This window comes from Beauveria bassiana, assembly GCF_000280675.1.
Source record: "Beauveria bassiana ARSEF 2860 unplaced genomic scaffold BBA_S00008, whole genome shotgun sequence".
NCBI lineage: Eukaryota > Fungi > Ascomycota > Sordariomycetes > Hypocreales > Cordycipitaceae > Beauveria > Beauveria bassiana.
In genome coordinates, this window is record NW_007930843.1 from 60,001 (window position 1) to 77,729 (window position 17,729).

At 54.6% G+C, this 17,729-nt stretch overlaps 7 protein-coding genes across 7 annotated transcripts; 5 read left to right on the top strand and 2 right to left on the bottom strand.

Moving 5' to 3' along the window:
* Window positions 1-5,379: 5,379 nt before the first annotated feature.
* BBA_03652 (short chain dehydrogenase) lies at window positions 5,380-6,174 on the top strand (the record flags this gene model as incomplete). Its single annotated transcript, XM_008598749.1, has 1 exon — window positions 5,380-6,174. One exon carries the CDS (start codon window positions 5,380-5,382, stop codon window positions 6,172-6,174), a length of 795 nt encoding a protein of 264 aa, XP_008596971.1.
* Window positions 6,175-7,637: 1,463 nt separating this feature from the next.
* BBA_03653 (subtilisin-like protease Pr1B) lies at window positions 7,638-8,993 on the top strand (the record flags this gene model as incomplete). Its single annotated transcript, XM_008598750.1, has 4 exons — window positions 7,638-7,889; window positions 7,950-8,135; window positions 8,211-8,720; window positions 8,799-8,993. 4 exons carry the CDS (start codon window positions 7,638-7,640, stop codon window positions 8,991-8,993), a joined length of 1,143 nt encoding a protein of 380 aa, XP_008596972.1.
* A 1,001-nt stretch (window positions 8,994-9,994) lies between these two features.
* On the top strand, window positions 9,995-10,906 carry BBA_03654 (uncharacterized protein; the record flags this gene model as incomplete). Its single annotated transcript, XM_008598751.1, has 2 exons — window positions 9,995-10,388; window positions 10,446-10,906. 2 exons carry the CDS (start codon window positions 9,995-9,997, stop codon window positions 10,904-10,906), a joined length of 855 nt encoding a protein of 284 aa, XP_008596973.1.
* Window positions 10,907-11,170: 264 nt separating this feature from the next.
* BBA_03655 (Putative RING-H2 finger protein) lies at window positions 11,171-11,837 on the bottom strand (the record flags this gene model as incomplete). The annotated part of the gene is made up of 2 exons (XM_008598752.1): window positions 11,171-11,745; window positions 11,819-11,837. 2 exons carry the CDS (start codon window positions 11,835-11,837, stop codon window positions 11,171-11,173), a joined length of 594 nt encoding a protein of 197 aa, XP_008596974.1.
* Window positions 11,838-12,378: 541 nt separating this feature from the next.
* Window positions 12,379-13,107, top strand: BBA_03656 (protein fmp52; the record flags this gene model as incomplete). The annotated part of the gene is made up of 1 exon (XM_008598753.1): window positions 12,379-13,107. One exon carries the CDS (start codon window positions 12,379-12,381, stop codon window positions 13,105-13,107), a length of 729 nt encoding a protein of 242 aa, XP_008596975.1.
* Window positions 13,108-13,804: 697 nt separating this feature from the next.
* BBA_03657 (riboflavin kinase) lies at window positions 13,805-14,453 on the top strand (the record flags this gene model as incomplete). The annotated part of the gene is made up of 2 exons (XM_008598754.1): window positions 13,805-13,912; window positions 14,004-14,453. 2 exons carry the CDS (start codon window positions 13,805-13,807, stop codon window positions 14,451-14,453), a joined length of 558 nt encoding a protein of 185 aa, XP_008596976.1.
* Window positions 14,454-14,981: 528 nt separating this feature from the next.
* Window positions 14,982-17,029, bottom strand: BBA_03658 (transcription factor; the record flags this gene model as incomplete). The annotated part of the gene is made up of 3 exons (XM_008598755.1): window positions 14,982-15,032; window positions 15,086-16,749; window positions 16,819-17,029. 3 exons carry the CDS (start codon window positions 17,027-17,029, stop codon window positions 14,982-14,984), a joined length of 1,926 nt encoding a protein of 641 aa, XP_008596977.1.
* Window positions 17,030-17,729: the final 700 nt, after the last annotated feature.

Below are 17,729 nucleotides of genomic sequence, written 5' to 3' on the forward strand. Positions count from 1 at the left end.
TCGGTACCTACTGGCGCTGTGGTGCCGCTGTGGGCCAGAAAAAAAAAACCGAGAAATGCTGAAAAGCAAAAGCGCTTTATTTTAGCGGGAACGGCGGGCACAGCGGGCACCGTGGGCGGGGAAGGGACCACTGGAGGACCACTGGAGGACCACTGTCGACGGCAACTGGGCACACTGGCACGACTGGGCACGGTACAGCGTCCACAAGACAGAGTTATAGTGGGCTTTCAGGGACCGCGGCCTGGAAATAAGGGCAGGTTGACGCCTTGGAAATGGCCAAAAGAATGGACGAGTTTACGGTTACAGTGGATCTAAGATAATTCAGAGCAAATCACCACCAGGTTCCCATAACTAGATGGGTATGTAATAGGTATGTGGTAGGTTAGCAAGTTATCGGTAGTTACAAAGTTCATTGTTGCTCGGAAATACCTCGAAGCACTGTTCATTGCGGGCCATCTCATTTCTCAGCACCAGCAAACCGGTTCCAGTTCCGCAGCTACCTTAATCCTGGCAGTGGTCGGCGGCCAGCCCGTGGCCACTGCCGTACGAAGATAAGGCGAAGAATATCTTGGTGCACCCACGCGGAGCAGAACTGAGAACAAAGGAACTAGAGTCATTCCCAGGCAAGTGTAAAGTCGTAGACATGTATCGATATCAGCAAACGACACGCGGACACTCAGACACTACCTACTTAGAAATGGGTACCCAGGTCAGATGCTCTCTGTTCGCTGTCCAGGCAGATGGACGGTGCAGATGTCAGATCTGCAGCAATTTTGGCACCTGGCTGCTTGGAGTTGGGCTTGATCCTGCTGCAAGGCCCTGCAAAGCGCCCCTCGTGCCCCTGTAGTCGACGCACTGAGCGAATGACCACCTTTTTCTGCACCCACATCGTAACCTCGCACTTTGATCCTCCACTACGAATTGGCATCTGATGTGCATCTCGCTTCAGCCACACCCAAAAGCTGAGAACTATCCTTGCACACACCTGTAACCCGGTTCGCTCAAGTATTGTTAGCGAATGCCGCTGCGCAGAGACACAATCAAGCCACAGGGGCTCTGGCTTGCAGCGTCATACTCGCCACCACAAGGCCTACCAACGACTGCGCCTAACTAGTCTGCATCTCACAATTTCATTCCCATTGTCCCTACTTTTGCAAACTGTATCTTGATTCAGCATCGCATCTTTGGGTCCTAGCGTTGGGCGTCTGCCACAGCCCGGCAGGGATTGGCATTCCAATCAGCTTCTCATGGCAGGACAGCAAGCTTGTCGCTCTACGATGCCATTGGATACTAGCAGTGTTACTGATAAAGCCAGCCTTGTCGCTTTTCAGGCTCATCGTCCCTTTGATTGATGCCCCCCTGACAATGCGGCTGGACTGGCTGACTGTTGAATAGTACGCATCTCCATACCAAAAGCAAACTGCGAGCCCGCCCATCGTTATTGGCGTCATCATCTCTCAATTAGCACTGCTAGGGGCTGCATACGTCGGGCTCTGTTTGCTGCTCGGCAAAGTCTTGGTCTGTTCCGGCGTGCAATTGCGAATCAAACCCCGGCATATTGTACCGCAAGCCTGTAAATAGGTTGTCACCGCCAACCTCTGTCTCGCCCGAGTCGTCCCAGACACCGACGCTACCTGGGCTGCCTCAGCTGTTTCAAATATTAACTTTAACCTTTCTGTGGCACAATCCATGTACGTCAAAATCTTATTGGACTAGTGCAGGGCCAACCATGCCGCGGCGTGGCCAGCGGGCCCGGGGTCTCCGACCACGTCCAACGTCGAAAAAGGGACGTCCGTGTCTCCATTCTACTGGCCAACCAAGAATCCACCAGCATGTCGTCGAGAGCTTCTCTTGACTGCTAAACACCTAACGCCTATTATGCGTCTACCACGTCGTCTATGGCATTCTTACGACAGTTTCATCGCCTGCGCAATCTATTCGCCCCCGGAGCTGTGGCGTGTTTTTGCAGGCGTCAATACTTGCCGCGGGGAGACAGTTGTGCATCAAACCATTCAAACAAACTCGGAACCAGCACTGCGCCCCCAGTGTCAAATACCTTGATCCCAGTAGACTGATACCTTTCACCTTGCCTGGCTGGCTTGTGGCCGGCTTCTGCCATCCGCCATCGCCTTGACTTTCTGATTACCTTCCAAAACTCGAGTGACCGACTCATCTTTATCAGCGCCCACCAGCAAAAGAAGCGCTTTTCAATTGGGCGATTCTCAGCAGCGGCTACGAGATGTGAATATGGGGACGCCTGCAGGCCTGCTGCAGCCTTGCCCAGAACAGAGAGCGCCACCATGAGTAACATTGTGTTGTCTTGCTGTCTTTGCTCCGCTCGCGAACATTCCGTGGCTTCCAGAACAATTGAGCCCAGACAGCGACGTATGCTCATTGGTCTCTGCCATGCACAAACTGCAGTGGGAAGGGTCTGTGCAACCGACCATTGGCGCGAGTCAACCCGGTGCGGCTAGTTTGCCTCAAATTGCCCGCCCACCCCTCTCCAGTGCTTTGCTTTGGGGAGCGTCAACACGTACGGTGTCGTTATCCCTGTTGCACCACGTGTCAAGGTCGATTCCCGCTGGAGCGGGCTCCGAACCTAGCCGACTTGACCGCAAACACGACTCAAGATCACGACTTATTACGGATAAAAGACACGCTATCAACTACTATTGTGCCTACCACTGTCGGCCAGAGTCACCAAGCAAGTTGAGCTACCATGCAGGGGCCAGCACTGCCGTTGCTCCGACAGGTTGACGACGGCTGTGATTTGCGCCCTGCAAGTCTAGCCAAGGGACCAGGCTGGCAACTTCCAAATCCCCAAATGGCGCCATAGAAATTGTTTTAAAATTAACAATGTGACACAGTCCTAATATACTGACGGTGGTCTTATAGCGACATATAGTTGTTGTGATGCTTCTCGCCTGCTACAACGCCCGAGCGTGACAATCACTTCCTCTTCTCTCAGTCCCGTTCCAGGCAGCATCCTATCAATACGATTGCCGTCTGAGCATGGCTTGACTCAGTACCATTGACGGCGCACGCCTTGTTTGCTGGCTGCCTACCGACAGCAACTAACAAGGCCAGGCTATACTCCGTCGTGCCGTCGCATGCACGAGACTAGACTACGCTTGTACATATTTATATATTGTCTCTTACCAGTGTCCGCCTGCCGCATATCCTATGCATGTATGCATGCGATCGCCAAGTGGTTTACAATATGTGACTAGGCCGCCGACCCCGGTCGCGCTCCTTGAAAATACATTCAGTCAAATGGTCATGGCCAGATTACGTGAGCTCTGCAGCCTCGTGTGCTGCAGACGACCGTCGGAATGCCCGTATTGTTTGCCTTTTTCTTTCTTCTCGTTCCCTTTAGGATCCGTGAAGGGGAAATCAGGCTCGCAGGAAAACATCGACCGAGCCGCCCCGGTATGTCAGGCCCGCCGATCGAAGCTGCGACAGAAATTGAGAATGACGGGGATGACTTGAAGTGACCAAGCTTGACGGGGGCATTCGACTTTGTATACAATGGGGCCAAGGCTCGTGGTGGCGCTTCCAAAAGACAATGCTCATCTGTGCCAGGCGCGAGATTCCGCGATGCCATGCCGAGACAAAAGAGGCCCCCAGCTGAGCCATATTCGCCAGAGGACATGCGGTTGCTCGGCCGGCAACTTTGACGGCGCCGGCACTTGAGTTCTATTTTTACAGACTCTGTGCTCGCCGCAGTGCTCCTCAGTGGGCTTGTTTCAATATTTTCCGGGCATGGTCCCTGAGCAATAATACCGCCCGCCCAGCCTTGTTAGCACACAACCGAACCGCTAGACAAGCGGTCGGAAGAGCAATGCCAGCTCCGACGTACAGCAATAGCGATTGGCAGCCGTACTGATATGCTTCGGTGGTCCTTCCAAATTAGTTCTTTCCGGCGCGGTCGTGATGGGGCTCGTGCTTGGGCGAAAGTGAGCGCCCGTTTCAACAACACGAGGTTCAGATTGCAGTTTCATCCAGGACAGGCTTCTATATTTCGTCTTTGCCGTGTAAGCTGATCGACCCTTAGCCGCCTTTCCAGCATTGCTTCATGTTTACCCTCTGACCGTCTTTTGAGATATTCTTTCTGACGAATGGCAGAGGAAATCTTCTCAATGAACTTTTCCCGCGTGTCCTGTGCCCGTGAGTCAAGCGCCTCAGATTGCTCCGGGCCATGGCGAGCTCGTATGGTCATGTCGCCGCATGATGCAGTCACACAGACATCAGCTCATTCACTTGAAACTATATGGATGATTAAACTTGATCCAGAAGCACGGCGAAGGAGACAGATTCGGACAACTGTATGCGTGTCCAATTGTTGCGAGCACGTGCTCGGTGTTTTGCAGGCATTCATGCTGCCAGTCATGGCTGCGGCCTGCAAATGGCCAAAATAATGGCAAAGGGCCAATATTGTCACAGCATATTGAATGAGCAGTCATTTTGATGTGCAGTCATGGCGAGGCTCCGCCGTTTCAAAGTCTTCAAATCAGGCCAAAGTTGCGCCGATTTAGCAGGCATGGTAGCCCAGGTTCCCCATACTGGTGGGTTATTTGATTCGTCCAATGTTGCATCCAGACGACCTGACGTCGGAGAATTCGGGTCGAATTCATGCCCAACAGACCCTTGCGACAATGAGAGCAGAGGATTAGCTCCCATTCTACTCTACCTCGCATGAGTTTGGTCGATCGGTGCTAGGCGACTGGTTCGTTTTGAGGCGGTGTGCGGTGAGAGCCAAGGGGGGGAGTCCATGTTCTGCCTGCTGGCAGCCATTTTCCAAGGTCAATTTCAAGAGCTTCATCTCATCACAGGCTAGGGACTCGAACAGTTTCCTGCATGTTTATAAACAGAATTACGTCATATGTCGGTCGACATTGGTGTGGCGTAGTAGTGCGACGAAATCGCTACGGCCGCTTACATGGCTAGCTTTACCAGGCTATCCATACTTGTCCAACGAGGGAGAATTCAGAGACCTGGTAAATCGTGGCCAGGTACTTTGATTGATTCCTTTTCAAGAAATTTATTGATGCGTTGAAACGTCATCTCTGGCTTGTATCAACCTCCCAGGGCCACCACGGCTTTTCTACGTTCCCAGAACATCAAGTTTAGAGGCGCAACGTATCATTCTGCAGCCTCTTTGCGCCGTCGTTGCGGACAAGATGCCGCCTGTGCAGCAACCCCGCGCCTTCTCTCATTTCCAGAGGTATGCCGAACTACAAGATGAGCATGTTCACACCTCTGACACTTACTCCGTCTTTCTCTCATTCCCGTCTTTATCACAGAATCATTGTCCCAGTCTCGCCAACTGAACCTACTACCCGATATCAGACCATCAGACGTAGTTGAAGAGTGCCCGTCATGACAGACCACCACCGCTACGCCTCGTATCCCAGCCTCAAGGGCCGCGTCGTCGTCCTCACCGGCGGCAGCATGGGCATCGGTGCCTCCATGGTCGAGCACTTTTCCGTGCAGGGCGCGCAAGTCATCTTTCTTGACATTGACGACGACGCCGCCGCGGCCACCGCGGCCCGCGTGTCGGCCCTCGGCGGCGGCATCGTCGCCCACGCCCCCGTCTACCACCACTGCGACGTGTCCGACATATCTGCCTCGCTACAACCCGTCGCTGCGCGGATCCTCGCCGACTATCCGCGCATCGACTGTCTAATCAACAGCGCCGCCGCCGCCATGAAGAAGCCGACGGAAGAGATTACGCCCGAGTGGTGGGCCAAGGCCGTCGACGTCAACCTCAGTCACCAATTTTTCCTCACACAGGCCCTGCTGCCGGGTCTGCTGCAGGCAGCAGGCACGGCGGCGGTTGTCAACATGGGGAGCATCACGTGGGCGTTGCCGGCGACGGGCGTCCTGCCGTACACGACGATGAAGGCGGCGGTGGTTGGGCTCACGCGTACGCTGGCGCACGAGCTCGGTCCGAGGGGCATCCGCGTGAATAGCATCATGCCCGGGTCGGTGGCGACGGAGCGCGAGCTGCGCGACGTCATGACGCCAGAGTATGAGAAGCAGGTCCTGGGCAGTCAGGCGATTAAGAGGCTGATTGTGCCGGCGGAGATTGCGCGGACGGCCATGTGGCTGTGCGCGGACGACAGCTCGGGGATGACGAACCAGAGCATTCGTGTCGATGGAGGCTGGACCTAGTTGTGTGTCATGTTGACGTGTATAGTCTGCAATCGTTCGAAATAATATTTACAGACTGGATGAGCCAGTTGCGGCTTGTTTACAGTTCCACCAAGTGCATGTATACAGACAGGAGCCATGTGAGATATCAAGTAGGCTAATTCAACAGGCAAGTGGACGGCTTAATAGGAGAGCAAATAGAATGCAGGGCTACTAGCAGAACTGTTTCTGTGCAGCGAGGTCTTGCGTCAATGCCAAAGGCATAGATCCAGCCAGAAAGCAAGGTGACGCCTCAGCCTCTTGACTTTTTTTAAGTTCCGGAGTAGCGAGACATGAGCAAGGCGAGACCTGGGTTGCTTGTGTCTTTGGCGAAGTGTTTTCCAGGTCTACAGAACGTAAACAAGTACATCCCGTTATACAGAATCTAATCAACAGCCAAAGTCAACATCTTGCCGATTGGCCCGACTTATAGCAAAGTCAGGACTTTTGGTGTTGTCAGGTTTTCAAGGAGACAATCATGTCCTTTAGTTTGTACGTCGAAGCATAAAATCCAATCTCAAATTGTTTTAGCCTCTCACTACGCAAAAAAAAGCCTAAAAGAGACTTTGAATGTAGCACATCTTCATGATGGAAGCTAGGCATCGTTGGCGGCGGATCGCACCAGGTGAAGCGTACTGATTGATCCCTCTAGTAGACATTGACGAGGCTGTCACAAGACGACTCTCCGCCAAGAAAAACCAAGTTATGCTTGTTTACACCTCAAAATACTTCAGCAGCCCCCGTCGATTATATGGCGAACAAGATCATCACCCTTGCATGACTTCTTCTGCGCCGCAATCCAGGCGTATCCCGCTCAGGGTGCCCTCTACCTGTGCCGCCATCATCGAGGCTGTACGACATAAATCACATCTCTGCCGTCCTGAGCCAATCTTTTAGAGTCGAGATTCGCATCAGTGCCGCCGTCGTCTCCTTGAGCCAGCACTCGGAAGATGCAGGGCGCGGCTGATAGATTGTGCTGAGAGGCGGGGTCACCAACGGGATGCTCGTGGTGCGCCAACTCAGGGCTGAAGATGAGTATTGCGCAGAGCAAGTAACGTAAAGTATAGGAGGAGCATGTTGAACTTTTTGGCCGCTGTAGGAGATGGTAGTAGAGAAGGTGACGTTGTGTGCTGGTGTGAAAACGCCGTGGCTGACGGGTGTCTTCAGCTGTCATGCAATGCTACGGATCCCCCGCAATCCAAGCGAAATGGGGAAGGAGGCAAGTCCAAATAAGAAGCATGGCTTAAATGGCTAAAAGACAATGCTTCTTGGCTTTATGAGAGGATATTGTGGCTGGAGTGGTGAGATGAGACAGTGTGGCCGTAGTGAGTATAGAAGTAGACTCGCCGCGCTGTTTGTATAAGAGTCGGTTCTTTCGCGCAAATTGTGCAGTTTCTGTATAGTAAAAGTGCAACTCATCCGCCATGAGCGTAAAATTTTCCATCATGTCCGTTTTGGCCGGCCTGGCCATAGCCGCAGAACTGCAGTCCACCGTCGCGCCCCTGTTCAGACCAGCGGGCGAAATCATACCAGGTCGCTACATTGTCAAGCTCAAGTCTGATGGCCACTTGCGTACTGCAAGCGAAAGCGTTTTGAAACATGTCGCGGCGGCTGAGCATGTCTATAGCAACATGTTCCCTGGCTTTGCAGCGTCGCTGGACAAAGCAGAGTTGGCATTTTTGCGGCTCAGCCCCAGTGTACGTACGTTTACGGATTCGAAGGCGAGATGGCTTTTCTTTCTAACAGACTCGACGCAGGTAGAGTACATTGAGCACGACATGACTGTGAAGCCATTTAGCTACATTGACCAGCCGAATGCTGGATGGAACCTGGGACGTATTTCCCACCGCCTGCCCGGACACAACACGTATACCTATGACAGCTCTGCCGGGGCCGGAACATGCTCGTACATTCTAGACACGGGAATTGCACCCGACCACACGGTATGAGAATACTTGTCCCGCCAGATGTGTGCACATCCCAGATAAGCCGCTTCTTTCTGAAATGTTCTTTTGCAGGAATTCGGCGGTCGCGCCGCGCAGATCAAATCATTTGTCAGCACCAACACCGACGGCAACGGCCACGGCACGCACGTGGCGGGCGTCATCGGGGGCGTGGTGCACGGCGTCGCCAAGCGCACGCGTCTCTACGGCGTCAAGGTGCTCGACGACAGCGGCAGCGGCACGCTGAGCAACGTGATTGCGGGCATGGCCTTTATCGCCAGCGACGCCAAGACGCGGACGTGCCCGCGGGGCGCCATGGCGAATCTGAGCATCGGCGGGTCCTACTCCAAGGCCGTCAACGACGCGGCGAGGGCGCTGGTGCGCGCGGGCGTCTTTGTGGCGGCGGCGGCGGGCGGCAACAACGGCGACGCGGGGAGGACGTCGCCAGCGTCGGAGCCGACAGTGTGCACGGTGGCGGCGAGCACGGAGCGGGACGCACGCGCGTCGTTTTCAGACTACGGGTCGGTGATTGACATTTTTGCGCCGGGGGTGAGCATCAAGTCTGCGTGGCGAAACGGCACAACGGTGAGTTTGGTCATGGAGGCCGGCTTCTTCGTGGGGGGGGGGATTCGTGCAGATTAGATGGCTGACCGGCGTAAACAGCAAACGCTCTCGGGCACGAGCATGGCTGCGGCTCACATTACGGGCCTCGGGGCGTATATCGCGGGACTGGAGGGGTTTCCGGGCTCCGAGGCACTGTGTAAGCGCATTCAACAACTTGCGACGTCGGGTGTCTTGACTGGTGTCCCGGTTGGCACGGTCAATCTGCTTGCCTTTAACGGGAATCCGTCAGGGTGATGTGGCAGAGCCCCAAAGGTCGAATGGCATGCAAATAATGGCCAGGTATTGCAGTTGGGAAAGTGTGCGAGAAGCAATTTGATTGTCTGGCAGAATTGACTTTGTTGGCGGTGCAGGTGGCTGTGCGCAGCGGGAGGTCGGAGAAATTGTCATCGACGTATCGGATATTTGTTGAGCTGCGCCATGCTGCCTAGTTTGTAGGCAATAGGTAGACCACGCACACAGGATAAATACCACCTAGTTAATCGTCGTCGGCCTCGGACTGGTGGATGGGACGGGAAATGATCGTTAGTGAGCGAGAGTGGCGTTGGAAAGCCAAAAGATCGTGGCGCAAGCTGGATTAGTGATTGGTCTTGCTAAAAGGAGGGGTTCGCTAAATGATCGACGTCTACGTATAAACGTCCACCAGCTTGCAACGAGGCCTTTTCAACGCGGTTTGCCTACTGCTCAGGCACCTACTCAATTAGGAGCAGGGTTCCTTGTCATGCCTTGCAGAATCGGCTTTCAGTGAGGCGCACAGGTTTGACAAGGTAAAATAAATGGCCCGCCACGCGCGAGCGGGCGAAAGAGAGGAGGGCATGAGGGGTCATGAGGGGTCATGCTGGCTCGTAAGGTGGTGCTTGTAATAATTTAGTTGCCCGCTGGTCCATCTCACAGCCAGGCAACCAGGCTAATCAAAGTTCCGTCTCGATAAAAGCTACAAACGCGCCCGGACACTTCAATACACTTTTTTTCTCGTCCATTCTTCTTGTATGAAGACTGCAAAACCCCGCCTCTCTGCCCCTCTGCCTCAGCATTCACCCCCTTGGCTGATTCCATCATCAAACTCGCCGTCGTCCCGCGCCACTCACACTCACACCATCTGCCACGCCCTCCATCGACGTCATCCAGCACCCTTGGTCCCGGTACCTGCTCCGATCCCGTGGCTGCCATCGAGCCGGAAACCCTTCTGTCCTCCACGACCTCTACCATTTTCTTTACACAAAACCTCACATTCCACCATGTCGACGGCTCCTCTCAAATCTACCGAGGTCGCGACCGGCGACGACCTCGCCAAGCAGATTGCCGAGATCATCGACACTCAAGTCAAGGACGCGGCATCCTTGACCAAGGCCACATCTGCCCAAGACACGGCCAACAAGATTGACCAGCTCTTTCAAAACACGCTCGCTGCCAACAGCGACGGCGCCGAGGATTTTCTCTACACCTTTTGGGACGTGACGCTCAAGGCGGTCGCCACCATCCCCGCCACAGATCAGCGCCTGCACCAGCTCATCACCGTCATCCAGGCGCTGCAGAAAAAGGACACTGCCCAAGTCGAGATTTGGGGTGCCAAGACGTCTGTCTGGAAGGACCTGCCCATGTTGGGCCCCGCGCTGAGAGATGCGTGGAACTGTAAGTCGGCACTATGGCAAAATGAAAAACAGAAAAAATGCACTAACACGACGACAGTCAAGCCGGAGCTCGACGGCAAGGAGGACCACGCGGCGGTGCAGAAATGGATCTCGCTCAACTCGTTTGCGGCGCGCATCCTCGGCCAACGGATTCAGTCGTCGTTCAACCTCGGCCTGTGGGAGCTGCGCGCTGGCCTCGAGGAGAAGCACCCGTCCGAGGCGTCGCGCGACCTGCATCTCAACACGGCCAGCGAGTGGCTCTGGCACGCTGGCGACGAGCTCCATCGCCTGTCGACGGCCGCGAATACGCTTAACCAGCAGGAGCTCGACATTACCAAGACGGGAAGTCTGGTCGAGGTGCCTGGAAAGGGCCCGTCCAAGGACCGCTGGGTGTTTTGGAAGAAGCGCCTCGGCGAGCTGTCGTCGGAACTGTCGTGCGCGGCCAAGGAAGAGGGGCTCAAGGAGAGAGTAGATGGCGTGGTAAAGAAGATGAGCACGCTTGAAAAGGGCGGAAAATAGAGAGTCCAAGATCATGTTTGTCGCTTAGCTTGTGTTACGAAAGCGATTTGATGCGAGGCTATATACAGTTTTAATCTACCGAAGCGAGTGTTCTCTCTCTCTCTCTCTGTCTCTCTCTCTTTCTGCAACTAAATGTCTGTACTGCTTCATATGCTTTGAATTGCCCAACTCCAATACGCCCATTGAATTCTTTCCACATCTCGACTACCACAGCTGGCACCGCAACAGCAAACAACGCTAATATGCCACTCCCGCACTCATATCTCATGCATACATCATATCGCCATCCTCCTCGTCATCTTCTTCCACAACTGGCACCTCCTTCTTCTTAATCATTTCCTCTCTACACATCGGGCACGTCCCCACGCTGCGCAGCCAGGGCCCTACGCACTCTAAATCAAACTGATGCCGCCCTTTGCAGGGAAGCTCCACCACCAGACACCACTCGTCCTCCAGGTACGGAATCTTGCAAATGGCGCAATCGTCCTCTTGATCGAGCGTCTTGCGGCTCACGCGGTCCAGACTATCCACAAACTCTTGCGACACGCCTTTGAGCGACGTCGGTGGGTCCTGAATTTCGCCGTCGAGCGTCGATATCAGCTGCTCGAGAAAGGACCGGTTGTCGGCGGTGGGCGCAGTGGTGTGCAGCGTGAGGAGCTGGTCCTGCAGCATGCGGAAAAGGTCGGCCGTGTCGGCGGGCGTGGGCGTGGCGTGCGGGTTGTGGGCAGGGGTGGCGGCGCCGGCGGGCGTTTCGGCGACGCGGTTGAGGAGCGAGAAGAAGGAGGCCATGTCGACGCGGCGGCCGCGACGGGGCTCGGAGAATTGCACATTGTGCTCGACTGAAGGGGATTTTTTGTGAGCGCGCGAGTGTAGTCAGAGGGTGGTGGGCGATGGAGGGGGGGAAAGACGGACCTTCGTATTGGGTTGCCATGGTGGTGCAGACGAATGTGTGAGCTGAGGCCAGGAAGAAAAGAAAAGCGTCGACGAGAAGAAGCACGAGGATTTGAGAGGGAGAAAAGGACGTGAATTCAGGCGCCAGTCGCAATGCGCAATGCCAAATTTACAACAAGATGCTTGCTTTGCAAAGACAAGGCAGAGACGCAGTTACGTCTGCATCCCGCCCGCCCGCCTTAGACTTGGAGTGGGGTGGAGTGAACCACTGAAAAGAAAAACCCCTGCGCGCAACAGCGGCAGCAGCGGCCACCCGATTTAAACTAGCGGGTTCCCATCGGGGCTGGGTCGAATCGGCCGCTGAAGCTCCCCCCCAGGTCCCAAGCTCCCAGAGCTTTTGGTGGCCAGTGATGATGAAATCCGCTCCGCACTCCGCGCAACCTTGAACGTTTTTTTTTTTGAGAACGTTTCTTCGTCTGCCCACCTATCTTTTCTTTCCCCCTTTCATCCCATCAAATCTCATCCTCAACTACGAAAATCCATCTACAACCATCGATACCATACATCAACAACCGCCAATAATGTCCTCTGCTGCCATCATCGGCTCCACCGGCCTCGTCGGCTCGCACATCCTCTCGACCGTCCTCGCCAGCGACAGCCACCGCCCCGTCACCACCATCACCCGGCGCCCTCGTCCCGCATCCTCTGCCTCCTCTCCTGCCCTCAACGCCATTGTCAACACCGACACCACCCAATGGGCCTCTCTCCTGTCCTCGCTCTCCCCCTCGCCCGCCACCACCGTCTTCTCCGCCCTCGGCACCACCCGCGCCGCCGCCGGCAGCCTCGCCAACCAGTGGAAAATCGACCACGACCTCAACATTGAGCTCGCGCGCGCCGCCAAAGCCGCCGGTGCCAAGACCTTTGTCTTCATCTCTGGCGGTGGCACGCGCGGGCTGCTGTCGAGCAGCGTGCCATACAGCAAGATGAAGAATGGCGTCGAGGACGCCATCAAGGAGCTAGATTTCGAGCATGGTATTATTCTCAAGCCGGGTTTGATTCTGGGACAGCGCGAGGAGAGCCGCACGGCGGAGAGCTGGCTCCAGAGCTTGACAAGCGGCCTGGGCAAGGTGAGCGGGGCGGCCAGGGACTTTATCGGGCAGGACGCGGATGTGATTGCAAAGGCGGCGGTGAGGGCTGCGCAGCTTGCGGAGGAGGGCAAGGCACCGAGCAAGTATTGGGTGGTGGAGGCGAGTGATATTATAAGGCTGGGCAGGACGGAGTGGAAGGAAGCGGATAAGACTGCTGCGTAGGCTGTGAGAATGATGGCGGCTTCGCAAGGGCGGGTTTTGGGGGCAACATGGGGTGTATGCGTGGGGAATGTGGTAATGAAATTGCTATGGGATTGATTGAGGAATTGTTTTTAATGATACCAGAATGACACTTTTCATAATGCTTTGTAAACCGTTATCATTGAAGCGCTTATAAATCAAATCTGGTGCACGTCCTTGATTACATGGATTCACAACCAAACAGTCGCTCGCAACACTGCATTCTGGTTAAACTTTTTCAAAAAAGATTAACTACATCAAACCTGGTCATCTCAGGCCATGCCATCACCCTTAATGCCCTGCGACTGCGACTGCAACGTCTTGCCGCATGTGATGCTAACTTACAACTGACGCAATTCTCGCCCGTCCCGCAGCCTACCCTGTACCCCACCAGCCGGAGTGACTCAAGTTCTCCCACTATCAGCGAAAACTCGCCTACCCACCCCGCGCTGTCCCGCCCACACTGCAGCCAGCCTCACAGGCGCCTTTTCTGCCAACCGCACGCAAAACTACGGCATTTTCCTTGTTTACCAACCTTTACACTCCTTCCTTAGTCTCACGCGGTTCCAGCTACTTTCTCAAGGCACTAGAAGATAGTTTTCGCCTCTAGACTTGTCTTTGAGAGCGCAATAAACTCGGAGCTGCCCTTGTCGACTCGCCTCACAGACGCCTCGGCATCATGTCGGAGAGACCAGCGATTGTCGGCGTGGATGCTGGCCCTGAACCGCCGTACCCTCTGCGGATGGAGGGCAAAGTCATCTCTGGCTTTGGTCGCGGCTCCAAAGAGGTTCGTCTCTCTCTCTCCATTCCCTTCTACCCCTCCTCTTCCTCCTGATTCCTCACTCATCACATACTAAAAAAAAAAAACAACCCGCTAGCTCGGCATTCCCACCGCCAACCTCCCCGTAGACGCCACCCTCACGCCCTGGATAGGCGACGTCACCTCTGGCGTCTACTTTGGCTATGCCTCCCTCTCCCTCCCCGCCTCTCACCCGGACCACAACCCCTCTTCTGCTTCTTCTTCTTCTTCCTCCTCCACCTTTTCCGTCTTTCCCATGGTCATGTCCATTGGCTACAACCCGTTTTACAAAAACACGGTGCGTAGCGCCGAAGTCCACGTGCTGCACAAGTTTTCGCAGGACTTTTACGACGCCCACATGAGGCTGCTGATTACGGGCTTTATTCGCGAGGAAAAGGATTACAAGAGCTTGGAGGCGCTCATTGAGGATATTAATTTTGACTGCGAGGTGGCGAGGAAAAGCTTGGAGAGGGAGGGATGGGCGTATGGGACGCTGGAAGGGGGCGAGTGGTTGACAAAGGAACTGTAGAGTACGGAATAGGATGAGATATGTGGTTATATAGGTAGGGAGAGAGCAGTGGGAATTGGGATGGCCAGGTGTCTGAGAATGAGTGAAATTGGCCCGAGTTTGCAACGAGGTAGACAAAAGCATGTGTTCAGAACACGAGTATAATATAAGCGTTCATCGAGCCTGCAGTGCGTCATTTTATTCTCTTGTCAAAAATGACCGAAAATTAGAACACACACAAAACACAACACACAACGCACAACGCACAACGCACAATGAAGCTTTTACTTGTCCAATTGTTCAGCGACCTCGCCGCCGAGGGTATCACGGCCTCATTGCTGGACCTCTACACTTCTCTACCCCAAATCGATACGAGATGATATAACAAGGTACCCTCCCAGTATTTGTAAATCAATGCAGAACTAATCCAAACAAAACCCAAAACGAACCCCCAAAAACCGAAAAAAAAAGAAAATAACCACTATAAACACCTCCCATGCAATGGTAATCCAGGTACATCATACCTCCACCAAACGTGACCGTCAGCGCTCATACTGCAAGCTGATGGGGTTCTTGGTTTGGATAATATCGCGGCAAAAACTAAACCCATCGTTAGTAACAAGCTTTGCCTCTGTTCGTGCTATTAAACGTACGTTGATAATAATCATCATTGGAATGTCAAACACGTCCCGCTTTATTGTCCAGCAATACGTGCAGTCCACCTTGCCATCCTTTTCGATGCGCGAAATGCCGTGCTCGCCGTCAATCTTGGTCACGCGACTACTCAATATACTCCCGCCCGCCATCTTTGTGCCACCATTCGTCGCCGCCAGCGTCTTGCCATCGCCGCTTTCATCCCCGGCGCCGGTGCGGTACTTCATCAGGCGACAGCTGCGCTGGACCTTGCCGCGCGAGTCCTCAAAGGCTAGCTGGCCAAAGTCGTGGTAAAAGTCGACGACGCTGTCGTCGTCGAGCAGTTCCGCGAGGAATACGGGTTGCTGGGCCTCACCTGTCTTCTTGCTCCGCGGCACCGGGCCTACGACCTCGCCGCCTTCCGTAGACGCGGAACGGCTATAAACGTTGTAATTGCGCTCCTTGCCGAGCAATACGTCCTTGGTCCAGCCCGTCAGTGCCGTGAATTCCTTGTTAACGGCCGCGACCTCGCCGGAGCGGCGGCACACTATCGTCGGCGCGCAGCAATGCTGCAGAAAGTCGTGAAACTCGACAAGCGTGCGCTGGAAGCACTTTTCCATAAACACCAAGTCTTCCCTGGTGAGGTCCTTTGTGCACGCGATGAAGGAGGGGCGGATCTCGGCCAGTGACCGCGCAACCTTGATGACCTTGCTGTGCGGTAATCGGTCACGCAGCATTTGCACCATGTTATGGAAGCCCTTGGTGTAAGGGTACGGCTCCTTGACGGCCGAGTAGATGCCGGCCGAGTCGCGCTGTCGCTTGCCAAGAATTTGAGCCACCTTGTCCGGTTTTGTCTTGATACGTGAGCTGTGGGCGTTTTGCACCGCAAAGCTGTTGGATTTTGGAGATCCTTCGGCATTGTTGATTGGCTGCGGACTTGTCGTCGCGTCCGTGCTGGGACTGGCCAACGACTGTGGTGCCGCTGCGATGGCGTAAGCGTGCGGTAATCCGTGTTGTAGATTGCCTTGCGTGTACATGTTGACGGCGGAATCCGCGCCGGCGTATTCACCACTCAGCATGGTGGCACCATTGCCATTTGCAAAGAGAGATGCGTATGCCGGATCAGTCGACTGTGACATTGAGTTTTCTCGAGATTGCGGCTCCGCACCCATCCCCATTTTGTTGAGGATGCCAAACTCCCAGCCAGCGTACTGACTGCCAAAGTTGAGGCCCTCTAGATCAAAGTTGTACAGAGCAGGATTGCTCGGGTCGAACAGGGCATTGAAATCCATTGTATTCCCACCCAACATGCCACCAATTTGGGACTGCGCATTGGCGCCTGTGAAGGGATCTGACGCCGCTGTTGACTGTGAGTTAAAACCAAGGTTGGGAGACAGTCCCACACCGGCCTGGGTAGTAGACGGGTATACGGGATAAGAAGCGGTGCTGGCAGATATGAAGGCGCTTCCTGGAGTTGAGAGAGCCGCGTCCGAAGCTGCCGGGTTTTGTTTATTACCATTGTTTTCATTGGTTGTCCCCGAACTTGGGTTGTAATTTGGCCCTAGCACGGGCCGCAGCGCTTCGGGAGGCGCATCGTGGAGGTATTTGGCTTTCTTGCGCACGCCGTCTTGGCAAGCGTCTGCGAGACCGCGTTTGATACAGCGTTGACAAGGGCGTTCGTCACCTGAAAGTCACCCATTAGATTCGAGCTTGATGTCGCATGAGTAGAGTGAGCGCTGAGTTGAATACATACCGCACGTCAAGTGTGCTCGCTGGCAGGCAAAGCAGGCTCGCCTGGCCTTTTTGCGCCTGGGCCTTGAAGGATCCTTGGGGTCGTATTTTTTCTTGGTTTCGCCATTTGTGTTGTCGTCAGACTTGTCTGCCATTTTGATATCGCCATCTTCCTCGATGTCGGACATGTGGTCCGAGAGGTCGGCCGTCGAGTCGTCGACGTCGTCGGGCATGTTGGCTGTTTAACAAGGCAATTGGGCTACACAAGAAGAAGGTTCGTTCGCGTGGAGAAGAATAGCTAGAATGGTGAAGCTGACGCGCTCCGTGGAGATGCAAGGATGAATTACGGAAGAAGCAAGGTAGCTAGTGACGCAGCTGCAGGTGGCGTTTGCGCAGTGCGATAGACGTGGGTAACACAAAGGTAGCCGGGCTCGGTGAAGAATTGTGGTGTCGGCTGGTATGGGAACCGAGACCGTTGTCGCTCGATCGAGTCGGAGGGCCAGTTTGGTCCCGTTGGTCGCAAGCGTGGTTGCCGGAGTCGCGAGGTCCACAATGCGCAGCTTTGACTCGGGAGTTGGAGAGCGAGAGAAGCAATTACGCAGGTACCGAGAGTATTGACGTTGTCAGTGCGTATTACCTGCAGGCGAGTCTAAAATGGAGCAAGGCCGATTGACTTGCTCGCACAGATGCAGCAGAAGAGGAGCTGCTGTACAACGTGTCGACTCGGCTAGCCACAAGGCAATGGGCAGGCAATGGAGGCTAGGCGTGCGACGCAGAGCGGGTGTCGGGGACGGATCGAGCGATGGTCGTACGTCGCTTTGGAGGAAGATGTTCCGGTTGTCGTTGAAGCAAGAAGCTTAGAGGGATTGATTGAGCAAGACAAGTGGTTTCCATTAGCACGTGGCGGTGTCGAGTCGGTAACTTTTGGCGACG